The 13,199-nt window shown below is 45.4% G+C and overlaps 1 protein-coding gene across 5 annotated transcripts in view; it reads right to left on the bottom strand.

The window, feature by feature from the left end:
* tmem245 (transmembrane protein 245) overlaps window positions 1–12,133 on the bottom strand; it is a 152,869-nt gene extending 140,736 nt beyond the window's left edge. For all 5 annotated transcript variants that reach the window (XR_013889059.1, XR_013889058.1, XM_080208623.1 and 2 more), the window contains exon 1: window positions 11,542–12,133. Coding sequence is in view for 3 of the 5 variants with exons in the window: in XM_080208623.1 (XP_080064749.1) it covers window positions 11,542–12,123 (582 nt within the window). In the remaining 2 variants the exon portion in view is untranslated. The remainder of the gene's footprint in view (window positions 1–11,541) is intronic.
* Window positions 12,134–13,199: the final 1,066 nt, after the last annotated feature.

A 13,199-nucleotide genomic window follows, 5' to 3' on the forward strand; every position in this document is an offset into this window, starting at 1 on the left:
GTTAAGGGAAAAAGATTGACAAAACTAAATGTAGGCCCCTTACAGTCAGAAACGAGGGAATTTATAACAGGGAATAAAGAAATGGCTGAGGAATTAAATTTGTACTTCGCTTCAGTCTTCACAAAGGAAGACATGAATAATGTGCCAGAAGTGCTGAGGGGAACATGTTTTAGCGAGGAGCCGAAGGGAACCAGCGTTGGTAGAGAAATGGTTCTGGGGAAATTGATGGATTGAAAGCAGATAAATCAACAGGTCCTTCTAATCTACATCCCAGAGTATTTAAGGAAGTGGCCCTGGAAATAGTAGGTCCATTGGTAGTTATTTTCCAAACATCTTTAGACTGGATGCTACAGATTGCAGGGTAGCTAATGTAAGCCCACTATTCAAAAAAGGAGGCGGGGGAAAACGGAACTACAGACCAGTGAGCCTAATGTCTATTAACAAGGATTTCACAACTCAACATTTGGAAGACAGTGGTGTAACCAAAGTCGGCATAGATTTACAAAAGGGAAATCATGCTTCATAAATCTATTGAAATTTTTTGAGGATGTAACTAGTAGAGTAAGACCGAGGACAACCAGCGGGTGCAATTTATTTAGACTTTCTGAAGGCTTTCAAGGTCTCATATAACGGACTACTATGTAAGATGAAGCACATGGAATTGCAGATAATGTCTTGAGATGGACAGCAGATAGGAAGCAAACAGTTGGTATAAATGGGTCTTTTTCTAATTGGCAGTCAGTGACTCGTGGGGTTCCACAGGGATCTGTGCTAGGACCCCAACTGTTCACATTATATATCAATGATTTGGAAGAAGGAACTGAATGTATCATGTTGGGTGAGAAGGTGAGCTGTGAGGAGGGTGCACAGTCGCTTCAGCATGTTTTGGACAAGCTCAGTGTGTGGACATGTGCATGGCAGATGCAATATAATGTGGATAAATGAGATTTTCCACTTTGGTAGCAATAATAGGAAGACTGATTATTACTTGAATGGGTGTAAATTGAGAGAGCTGGATACTCAAAGAGACCTTGTACATCAGTCACTGAAAGCAAACACACAGGAACAGCAAGCAGTAAAGATGGCAAATGGTATGCTGGCCTTCATAGTGAGAGGATTTGAATGTAGGGATAGGGAAGTTTTGCTGCAATCGTATAGGGCGCAGGTGAGGCCACATCTGGAGTATTGTGTGCAGCTTTGGTATCTTTGTCTGAGGGAGTACAGTGAAGGTTTACCAGGCTGATTCCTGGGACAGGAGATCTGTCATATGAGGAGAGATTCAGTCAGTTAGGATTATATTCACTGGAATTTAGAAGAGTGAGAGGGAATCTCGTAGAAACTTGAACAGTTCTAACAGGGTTAGACAAGGTAGAGGTGGGAAGTCCAGAACTCGGGGTCATAGATTGAGGATAGGGGGTAAATCTTTTAGAACTGAGGTGAGGAAAAATTTCTTCACCCAGAAAGCAGTATGTAGAATTCACTACTGCAGGATGTAGTTGAGGCTAAAACATTGTCTGATTTCAAGAAGAAATCAGATATAGTTCTAGGGGCTAAAGGGATCAAGATATGGGAGGAAGTAGGGTTCAGGATATTGAATTTGATAATCATACATGATCAAGATAAATGGTAGAGGAGGCTCGAAGGGCTGAATAGCCTATTCCTGCTTCTAGTAGCTATATTTCTATGTTTCTAATCACTGGAGGCATGTTCAATGCTTTCATGATTCTTATGACTGGGAAGCCACTTTAGTGTGAACAGTTCCCTTCTTGATGACATTAATTGCTAAGTTCTTTATGAAACAGCATATTGGTGACCACATTTACCTTGTCATCAATTCATCAAGGCAAAGGCTGCTGAGATCGATGGCATCTAACAGAACCAGGAACCAGGGATTCTCAAGAATCAAGAACCAGGGATCAAATGGATGGATGTGTCTTGCCAAACTTGTCTCCAACATCAATTACACTAAGGTATCTCATAGATCTTGTGCTATTCCCAAGACTTTGGCATCTTGAAAACCAGTCCATGATATCAAAAGCTGTGTCCCATTACCTTCTATGGTCCACACTGCAGTTGAGCAGATCATCATTAACCAAGTAAACATAGTCTGATAAACTGCCTCTCAAACAAACTGGTTGGCCTTAGAGAAGCAAGAAACTGCTCTGACCATTACTGAAGTTAAACTGTAGTTGCTGTGTTTACCTTTATACCCTTTTTTGAACAAGGATGTAATGTTTGTAATTCTCCAGTCATCCAGGACCAACCTTAGACTAAAAAATTATGGCTATTGCCTCTGCAATTTCCACTCTAAATTTCCTCAGTATCATTGGGTGTACCTCATCAAGTCCCAGTGCCTTATCAATTTTTAAGGGCAGATAACCTATCCAATACCTCCTCCTTTTCCATTTTAAACACATCTAGTTTCAGAATTAGCCCCTCTTTCCACAAGGCCTGGATAAAGTATTTTCTTATTTGGAATTCCCTTTAAACGTCACTGCTAATCTCTTTTCACATTCCCTCTTTGCTTCTCTTATTTCCTCTTTTACCTCTCCTCTGAACCTTCTATGCTCAGCTTGGTTTTCAGTTGTATTTTCTACCTGACACTTGTTTTGAGCACAATTAATTTTTCGGGATTACATCCCCTTTATTTGATCAGCTCTAGATTTGTCGTCCTATCTTTTCCTTTTGAGGGATATACCTTGGCTTAAGAATAATCTCTTTGAAGGTAGCCCATTGATCAGCTAATGTTTTTCCTGTCAACCTTTAACTCTAATTTAATCAATTCATTTTGTTAAACAATTAAGCTTAAGAGTTGTGTGACATGGTATACCAATACCTTAACGGGTAACTGTAAGTTCCACATTTATCTTGATGAGACTGAAAACAAATATTGAACAATGGTTTGTCACAGGAGTAGGTGCTTGTATAGGCCTTTTTCTGCCCCTAGCATCAATCCCAGAGCAGTACAGATGCAGACACTAAAACTAGAAAAAGTACAACACTTGCAGGCAAGGCAACTGGGGGATTTTCACAGTAACTTCATTACAGTGTTAATGTAAGCCTACTTGTGACACCAATAAATAAACTTTAAAACCTGGACATGCTGGAATGCAATTCCAGACCTTAGGCCACCAGGAAAGACAGTTGCGCTGACATTATAATGAAACAATAATGCCATTAGGACAGAATGGAATGTTTCCTTCTGTAAAAGGTAGTTAATCTATAATCCTGACCCAAGATACTTAGGCATCTACCCAGACAGTAGTCACACCTTTCAGCCTCATCTCATCCACACTGCCCATAAAGTAAAAGCTAAGGTGAACCTGGCCTGGAAATTTGCTGGAATGTCATGGGGGAAGCACAGCCAAGGGACTCTATATCACAACAGCGATTATAGATTATTTTGCTGCAGAATACTCTCTGCCTCATGGTTCTGCAGTCAGCATGCATTAATCATAAACATGCAGCTAAATGCTGCCATGAGAAAAATGTCAGCGACACTTATGCCTTCATGATAATGTGGGCTTAAGCCTAATCCAACTGAATGATTCCTAATGTTGTTCCATATTACCACATCTGCATAATGCAGTCATCCTCAGGAGATGGACAGAATCACAAGCAACACCAACATCCCCATTCAAAAAGACTTGTACAAAGTAATCATTTAAAATCTCAGTTATTCTGGGAAATGGTTAATACTCAGGGAGGTGATGGCCAAGTGATATTATTGCTAATCCAGAAACTCAGCGAATGTTCCGTGGATCTGGATTCAAATCCCACCACGGCTGATGGTGGAATCTGAATTAAATAAAAAATATAATAAATATATATAAATTAAATTCAATAAAAAATATAAAAATGTATCCTCCTTGTACACCTATAACCGTGCGGCCAAATTCCCCGCCAATTCGATTTTCAAGTTTGCTGACGACACCACCATTGTGGGTTGGATCTCAAACAACGGAGGCAGAGTACAGGAATGAGATAGGGAATCTGGTGAACTAGTGTGGCAACAATAATCTCTCCCTCAATGTCAACAAAACGAAGGTGTTTGTCATTGACCTCAGGAAGTGTAAAGGAGAACATGTCCCTGTCTACATCAATGGGGACGAAGTAGAAAGTGTCATGAGCTTCAAGTTTTTAGGTGTCCAGACCACCCTGTCCTGGTACCTCCCCATGCTGACACTATTGTTAAGACAGCCCACCAACGCCTCTACTTTCTCAGAGGACTAAGGAAATTTGGCATGTCAGCTACGACTCTCACCAACTTTTATACATGCATCATGGAAAGCATTCTTGCTGCTGTATCACAGCTTGGTATGGCTCCTGCTCTGCCCAAGACTGCAAGAAACTACAAAAAGGACATGAATGTAGCCCAATCCATCACACAAACCAGCCTCCCATCCATTATTTCTGTCTACACATCCCGCTGCCTCGGCAAAGTAGCCAGCATAATTAAGAATCCCACACACCCCAGACATTCTCTCTTCTACCTTCTTCCTTTGGTAAAAAGATACAGGTCTGAGGTCATATACCAACCAAATCAACAGCAGCTTCTTCCCTGCTGCTGTCAGGCTTGTGAATGGACTTATCTTGCATTAAGTTGATCTTTCTCTACACCATAGCCATGACTTAACACTACATTCTGCACTCTCGCATTTCCTTCTCTATGAATGTTATGTTTTGTCTGTATAGCGCACAACAAACAATACTTTTCACTGTATGTTAATACATGTGACAATAATAAATCAAATCAAAAATATCTGGAATTAAGAATCTACTGATGACCACAACACCATTGTTGATTATCAGAAAAAAAACAATCTGATTCACCAATGTCCTTTAGGAAAGAAAATCTGCCATCTGTACCTAGTCTGGCCTAGATGTGACTCCAGAGTCACAGCAATGTGGTTGACTCCTATCTGCCCTCCAAGGGCAAATGGGGATGGGCAATAAACTTTAGAACCTGACATAGTGTAATGTAATTCTGGACCTTGGATCACCATCCCAAAACAGAGAAAACACGAACAACACTCATGTCCCATGAATGAATGAATGAAAAAAGGCTTATGCAGCTAGTATCAACCCATTAAGCTGGTGGATTGAAACATGGGGCAGAGACACATGCTAAAAATAATGCAACAGTGTATCGCTAACCCAACAGCAGAGATTCCTGACTTTGCCCCCCATCAAAAACACCGCATGTACTCAACTAACTCCGGACAAGACACGGGCGATGCGGCTTCCTGTTCCCACGAGTGGAAAATATGGGCAAATATCACCACGATTCCCAACCCATAAGAACATAAGAAATAGGAGCAGGAGTAGGCCATCCAGCCCTTCGAGCCTGCCCCGCCATTCAATAAGATCATGGCTGATCTGTCGTGGCTCAGTTCCACTTTCCCGCCCTCTCCCCATAACCCTTAATCCCCTCTCCTATCAAAAACCCATCAACCCGCGTCTTAAAAATATTTAGCAAGGCAGCCTCCACCACTTCAACGGGCAGAGAATTCCAGAGATTCACCACCCTTTGAGTGAAGAAGTTCCTCCTCAACTCCGTTCTAAACCGCCCCCCTTTTATCTTGAGGCTGTGCCCCCTAGTCCTACTGTCTTTTTTGAGCGGGAAGACTCTCTCCACCTCTACCCTATCCATCCCATTCATCATCTTATACGTCTCAATGAGATCTCCCCTCATTCTTCTAAACTCTAACGAGTACAAGCCTAGTTTATTCAGCCTCTCCTCATAGCTCAACCCCCTCAACTCCGGTATCAGCCTAGTAAACCTCCTCTGCACTCCCTCCAAGGCCAAAATATCTGTGCGCAGGTGCGGCGCCCAAAACTGCACACAGTACTCCAGCTGCGGCCTCACCAATGCCCTATACAGCTGCAGCAAGACCTCCCTACTTTTATATTCAATCCCCCTCGCTATGAAGGCCAGCATCCCATTCGCCTTCCTGACCACCTGCTGCACCTGCAAGCTGGGTTTTTGCGACTCATGCACAAGGACCCCGAGGTCCCTCTGCACCGTCGCCTGCTGCAGTTTTTCGCCCCGTAAGTAACAGTCCTTCCTACCATTCTTCCTACCAAAGTGGACCACCTCACACTTGCCAACATTAAATTCCATTTGCCATTTCCTGGCCCATTCGCCCAGCCTATCTAGATCCTTCTGTAGACTCTCCACACCCTCCGCACAATTTGCCGTTCCCCCAATCTTGGTGTCATCAGCAAATTTCGACACTCTACACTCAGTTCCCTCCTCCAGATCATCTATATAAATGGTAAAAAGCTGAGGCCCCAGCACCGACCCCTGGGGCACTCCACTAGTCACCATCAGCCAATCCGAATAGCACCCGTTGACCCCCACTCTCTGCCTCCTATTTGACAACCAATCCTCTATCCACGCTAACACCCTACCCCCAACTCCATGTCCCTCGACCTTCTGCAATAACCTCTTGTGAGGTACTTTGTCAAACGCCTTCTGAAAATCTAGAAAGACCACATCCACCGGCTCTCCTCTATCCACCGCCCTAGACACATCCTCATAGAACTCCAGTAAATTTGTCAGACACGACTTCCCTTTAATGAAACCGTGCTGCGTCTGCTCTATCAAGCAATTCCCTTCAAGATGCCTCGCAATTTCCTCCTTAATGACAGATTCTAACATTTTACCTACCACAGACGTTAAACTAACCGACCTATAATTCCCCGCCTTTTGCCTGGCACCCTTCTTAAACAACGGCGTAACATTAGCCGTTTTCCAATCATCCGGCACTTCCCCGGAATCCAGCGACGTCTGGAAAATAACCACCAAGGCATCCACTATCACCTCCGCCATTTCTTTCAGAACCCTCGGATGCATTCCATCCGGTCCTGGGGACTTGTCCACAATCAGCCCCCTCCAGTCTGTCGAGCACCGCCTCTCTAGTAACAGTAATGTCATTAAGACCCTCCAGTCCTACCACCTTTCCATCGCTAACACCCGGCAAATTATTCACGTCCTCCTCCGTGAAGGCAGAAACAAAAAAGTTATTCAATACCTTAGCCATATCCCCATCCCCTACCACTAGGTCCCCTTTCTCATCCTCTAAAGGACCAACATTCACCCTAGCCAGCCTCTTCCTTTTTATATATTTATAAAAACTCTTGCTATCCTTTTTTATATTAAGCGCTAGCCCAGTTTCATAGTTTCTCCTACCCTTCTTTATCAACTTCTTTGTCAATCTTTGTTGACATTTAAACCTCTCCCAATCCTCTTCTCGCCCACTACTCTTAGCTACTCTAAATTCCTCCGCTTTTAGTTTAACACTTTCCTTCACCTCCTTCGTTATCCACGGCTTATTACCTCTCCTCCTACTATCCTTTTTGACCATCGGAATAAATTTCCGCTGAGCACCAAGAAAGATCTCCTTAAAGATCCTCCACTGCTCCTCAACAGACCCTCCCTCCAACGCGCTCCCCCAGTCCACATTCGCCAATTCTTCTCTCATCCTACCGTACTCCCCTCTATTCAAACAAAGGACGCGTGTCCGGGAACCCACTTTCTCCTCCTCCATCTGCACCAGAAACTCCACCATACAATGATCACTCTCCCCAAGAGGATCCTTCACCACAAGGTCCCTAATTCTACCCGCCTCATTACATAGCACCAGATCCAAGATAGCTCGCTCCCTCGTCGGCTCCAACACACACTGTTCCAGGAAACTATCCCGGCAGCATTCCAAGAACTCTTCCTCGAGCCCCCCGCGTCCAACGTGGGTCGACCAATCAATATGCAGATTGAAATCCCCCATAACTACGGCCGTCTCATTCCTGCACGCCGCACTTATTTGCGCGTTAACAGCCCGCCCCACCTCCAGATCATTATTCGGGGGCCTATAGACGACACCCACCAGCGTCTTCCTCCCTTTGCTGTTCCTAATCTCCACCCACAACGATTCCACGTTCTGCTCTTTGGCTCCAATATCATCCCTTGCTACCACCGTGATGCTATCCTTAATCAGCAGAGCTACGCCCCCCCCCCCCTTTTCCCTCCTGCCTATCCTTCCTAAACACTTGATAGCCCTGTACATTCAGCTCCCAGTCCCTGTCACCCTGCAGCCACGTCTCTGTAATGGCCACCAGATCGTATCCATTTGTGTCGATCTGCGCCACCAGCTCATCCACTTTATTCCGAATGCTTCGTGCATTCAGATAAAGCGCTTTCATCCCAGCCTTCACCTGGACCCTATTTGCCGCAACGCCACCAACTATACTCACGCCCCCTACTCCCTCTATTATTGGGACATCCTCGGCCTCTTCCCTTACCTGTACCCTATCCTTAACTTTAGACCTCGTAACATCACCTACCCTCGCACCCTCCCCCCCCCAATTAGTTTAAAGCCCTGTCTACAGTCCTCTTTACTCGATTCGCCAGCACTCTGGTCCCAGCACGGTTCAGACCAACCCCATCCCGCCCGAACAGGTCCCACCTACCCCAATACTGGTGCCAATGCCCCATAAATTCAAACCCATTCCTCCCACACCAATCCCTGAGCCACCCATTCACTTCCTTAATCCTGTCAACCCTACACCCGTCTGCACTCGGTTCAGGCAGTAGCCCAGAGATAACCACCTTGTCAGTTCTACTTTTTAATTCCATTCCCAGCTTTTCATACTCCCTCCCCAGATCCTCAGTCTGCATTTTGCTTACGTCGCCGGCACCCACATGTACCACAACGACCGGATTCTCACCCTCCCACTCCAGGTTCCTCTGCAGCCCAGCTGCGACATCCCGTACCCGAGCACCAGGCAGACAACACACCCTTCTGTGCACTTTGTCATTGTGACAAAGGACAGTGTCAATACCCTTCACCCCACTATCCCCAATCACTACTACGTTCCTTTTCCCCCTCTCCTTGCCTATGTCCTGCTGCATCACTGTACCGTGTGCAGTTTGCTCACCAACCTCATCTGCCTCGTTCTCGTCCAGCCTGGAAGCAAGAACCTCAAACCTGTTATGCAGATTAAGAGGCTGAGGCCTCCGCTCCTCACCCCCCTTCCTCCTCCCAGCAGCCCCCTCTTGTCCCTGACCCTTAGAGTTAGCCAGTCTAGGGGGGGTGGATGTCACTTGCACCCCATTGACAATGGCACCCTTTCTCCCCCTGATGAGCCTCAGTGTCTGTAGCTCAGAGGCCAGCTCATCCACCTTGAGCTGGAGCTCCTCCAGCAACCTGCACTTACTGCAGATATGGTCACTGGGATGGACCCTGGGGTCCACCAGTTCCCACATCATACAGAAACCACACATCACATGCCCCTCCATTATTCACTGTAGTAGTTTTGAAAAAAATTTTTTTTTGTTTTTCAAACGAACTCACCTGGCCTTTTTTCTTTCAAGCCCTTTTTGATATTAAGCCCTAGTAGCTCACTCTGCTTCCCACTCACTCCGCTGCCCGCTGTCTACACCAGGCCTCCTTTTAAACCTGGCACTGATTTAAAGCTGATGTCCCACAACTGCCTGCTAACCACTCCCTCAGAATTCTTAAAGCAGTAAATATAATAAATAAATGCTTTAAACAGTTCTACAAAGAACAAAGTGCTTTAAACTTATTTCAAACAGGTTTTTAACAGGTAAACTCTTAGCTCTCTCTCTGCTCCTTCACTCGTCTGCCCACAAAGATCCGTTGCAAGAAGCACGTCATTGCTCCACTCAGCATCTCCAAAGGCCTTAGAACAGGTAGCAAAACAAGTTGCAGGAAGAATAATAAGGCATGTTATCTGAATGCTAACAGAATACACGAGTTCAGATTCAGATGGATCTGGATGACAGAGTATGAATCACAAAAGATTAGTATGCAGATAGTGCAAGTAATTAAGGCAGCCAAGGAAATGCTATCCTTTATTATAAGAGGAATTCAACATAAAAGTAAGAAAAGCTAATAGAATGTTAATATTGTGAGGGGAATTTAATACAGAAGTAGGCAAATTATACTTCATTTGTACAGAGCACGAGTGAGACCACACCTGGAGTTGCGTGTACAGTATTGGTCTCATTATTTAAGGAAAGATGTAAATTTATTAGCAGTTCAAAGAAGGTTTACTAGACTAATACCAGAAATGAGTGGGTTGCATTAAGAGGAAAGGTTAGACAGGTTTTTTTTTTAAATTCATTTATGGGATGTGGGTGCCACTTGCTAGGCCAGCATTTATTGCTCAAATCTCATCATCCATGAGAAGGTGGTGGTGAACTAACTTCCTGAACTGCTGCAGTCCCTGAGGTGTAGGTGCACACAGTGCTGTTAGAGAGGAAGTTCTAGGATTTTCATCCAATGACAGTGAAGGAACAGTGGTATATTTCCAAGTCAGGATAGTGAGTAGCCTCTAGGTGGAAACATCCAGGAGGTGGTGGTCCCAGGTATCTGCTGCCCTTGTTCTTCTAGATGATAGCGGCTGTGGGTTTGTGGAAGGGGTACCAATCAAATGGGCTGCTTTGTCTTGTATGGTGTTGAGTTTCTTGAGCATTGGAGCTGCACTCATCAGGCAAGTAGAGGGTATTCCATGATTTGTGCCTTGCAGGTGGTGAACAGGCTTTGAGTGGTCTGGAGGTAAGATTAGGCTCGGCTTATATCCACTGGAATTTGGAAGAATAAGAGGCAACTTGATTGAAACTTAAAGATCATGGGGGTCTTGACAGAGTGGATGCAGAAAGGATTTTAAGGAAAAGTTAGATAGATTCTTGATAAACAATGGGGTAGGTCAGAATGTCAGGTTGAGGTTACAATCGGTTCATCTTAGTGAATGGTGGAGCAGGCACAAGGGGCCAAATGGTCCACCCTAATTCACATACAAGGGAATTTCCTTTTTCCACACAAATCAGATCCAGAAATGTAAATGAATAAAACACCAGAATCTGAATGCACTTCCACTATTTAAATCCCTAATAATACTTTTCACAAATGACAGTTCCTTCACCATTACATTGATAAACTGGAAAGAGTGCAAAGATGATTTACGAGGGTGATGCCAGGACTGGTGGGCTTGAATTATGGGGAGTGGTTGACCAGGCTAGGACTTTATTCTTTGGAATGTAGAAGAATGAGGGGTGACCTTATTGAAGTGTATAAAATCATGAGGGGCATGGATAGGATGAACGCAGAGTCTTTCTCCCAGAATCAGGGAATTGAAAACTGAAGGGCGTAAATTTCAGGTGAGAGGAGGAAGATTTGCAAGGGACCTGAGGGGCAACTTCTTCCCACAGAGGGTGGTGCATGTATCAAATAAGCTGCCAGTGTAAGTAGTTGAGGCAGGTTCAATAGCAACATTGAAAAAGCTTTTGAGTAAGTACATGGATGGGAAAGGATTAGACGGATACAGGCCAAGTGCTGGCAATTGGGACTAGCTAGGAGGGCACCATTGTCAGCATAGACCAGTTGGGCCAAAGGGCACGTATCCCTGCTATATTGCTCTATAACAGAAGAATTCTGGATATCCCAGGAAACTTTTCAACAAGTTATTTTAATTTTACAGACTCTGATCATCTATAAACATTATTTTTCAACTTACCCACAAAGTGTTTAAATATTCGAGCGCCAAGGAGATAAGGTGCCCGGTGTTAGTGAGAAGAAGCCGCATTCCCACCCAGGTGCTGAAGCAGTACAGGAGGTAGAGGATGGGCGCGCCCATGGCCAACCCCAACAACACTTTGCGCTTCAGCAGCACCTGGTTACCCAACATCTCCACTCCGCGGTTGATGAACGAGATGGGCAGCATGAGTGTGGCTAAAACGATGGGCGTACCCGAGTCCTGGAGGCCACCCAGCCACTTCCTCACCAGGTTAGTAAGAGTGGTCTTGAAAGGGTGCAGGAAGGTGCCGCAGAGCACGGCCCAGAGCAGCGGCCGCAGGAACGCCTCCAGGATGAAGTAGACCAGCACGGCGGCACCGCAGGAGATGGCCACAAATATCAGCGCGCCCGTGTTGTAAAACGCCTGCTTGATGTTCTTGTCGAACTTGAGCGGCAGCAGCTGCTGGACCCCTTGCTGGACGCAGTCGCTGAAGAGGCTGACACTGGACGACCTGATGAGCAGCGGAGGCGGAGATGTGCCCTCGGACACCACGGTCTCGGCCGCCTTCTCCCCCTCCGCCATGTTTGCCTTTGCCTGGGTAACGGAGCGGCGGAGCCTGGGGCATGCCGGGAGTTGTAGTCCTCCGCTCCCAGCTGCAGTGCCGTCGGCGGCGGGCAGGACGAGCAGCAGGAACTACAACTCCCGTCAGCCAGCACGGGCCGCGCCATCGTCAGCCAGTGTGAAACTTTGAAAATCTCTTGTCAGATGGTGAAGCAGCTGATGGAGTGACATCAGGTCGCCAGCATCTGTGCCGGAGAAGTTTATTTTGGGTATATGTAGTTCATTAGCACTTGTCCTGGAGCAAAATAGCAAGAAAGATTTGCATTCCACAAGTGTCAGGCAATGACCATCTCCAACAAGGGAGAATCTTAACTATCTCCCCTTGACAATTATAGCTGCATTACCAAAGCAATCTGCCACCATCAACATCCTGGGAGTAACCATTACTCCCAGGACTCCAGAACTCGGCCAGCTGTATAAATACTGTAGCTAGAAAAGTAGGCCAGAGGCTGAGAATTATGCAGGGCTGACTTACCTCCTGACCTGACTTCTCAAAATCTGTCAGACAAGGACACTCAATTCAACACCATCCTGGACAAAGCAGTGCGCTTGATTGGTATTTCATCCAGCACCGTAAGATTCATTCCTTCCACTAACAACACAGTGGCAGCAGTGTGTACCATCCACAAGTCACTCTGGAAGGCAGAGCAAAGATAAACATGTTAAGGCACAAAGGACTGTGGCAAGGCTGGATGGCATTTATTTTGAAGCAAATGAATCTTACTGGTAAGGAAGATGAATTGAGGATATTGACTAAAACATGGGAATATGATAATATTGCTATCACAGAGACATGGTTGAGGGTGGGACAGGACTTGCAGCTCAATATTGCAGGGTGTAGAATCTTCAGGTGGAATAGTAGAGGTGTGTATAAGAGGAGATAGCGATGCATTACTAATCAAGGAGTCAATTACGGTGGTGAGGAGGGATGATATCTTAGTAGGCTCCTCAATTGAACCCATGTGGATAGAACTTAAAAACAAAAAGGGGCAATCCCTTTGTTGGGAGTGTACTATAGGCCCCCAAGCAGTCAGGGA

The sequence above is a fragment of the Carcharhinus amblyrhynchos genome, chromosome 2 (assembly GCF_965287045.1).
Source record: "Carcharhinus amblyrhynchos chromosome 2, sCarAmb.v2.hapA, whole genome shotgun sequence".
Classification (NCBI taxonomy): Eukaryota; Metazoa; Chordata; class Chondrichthyes; order Carcharhiniformes; family Carcharhinidae; genus Carcharhinus; species Carcharhinus amblyrhynchos.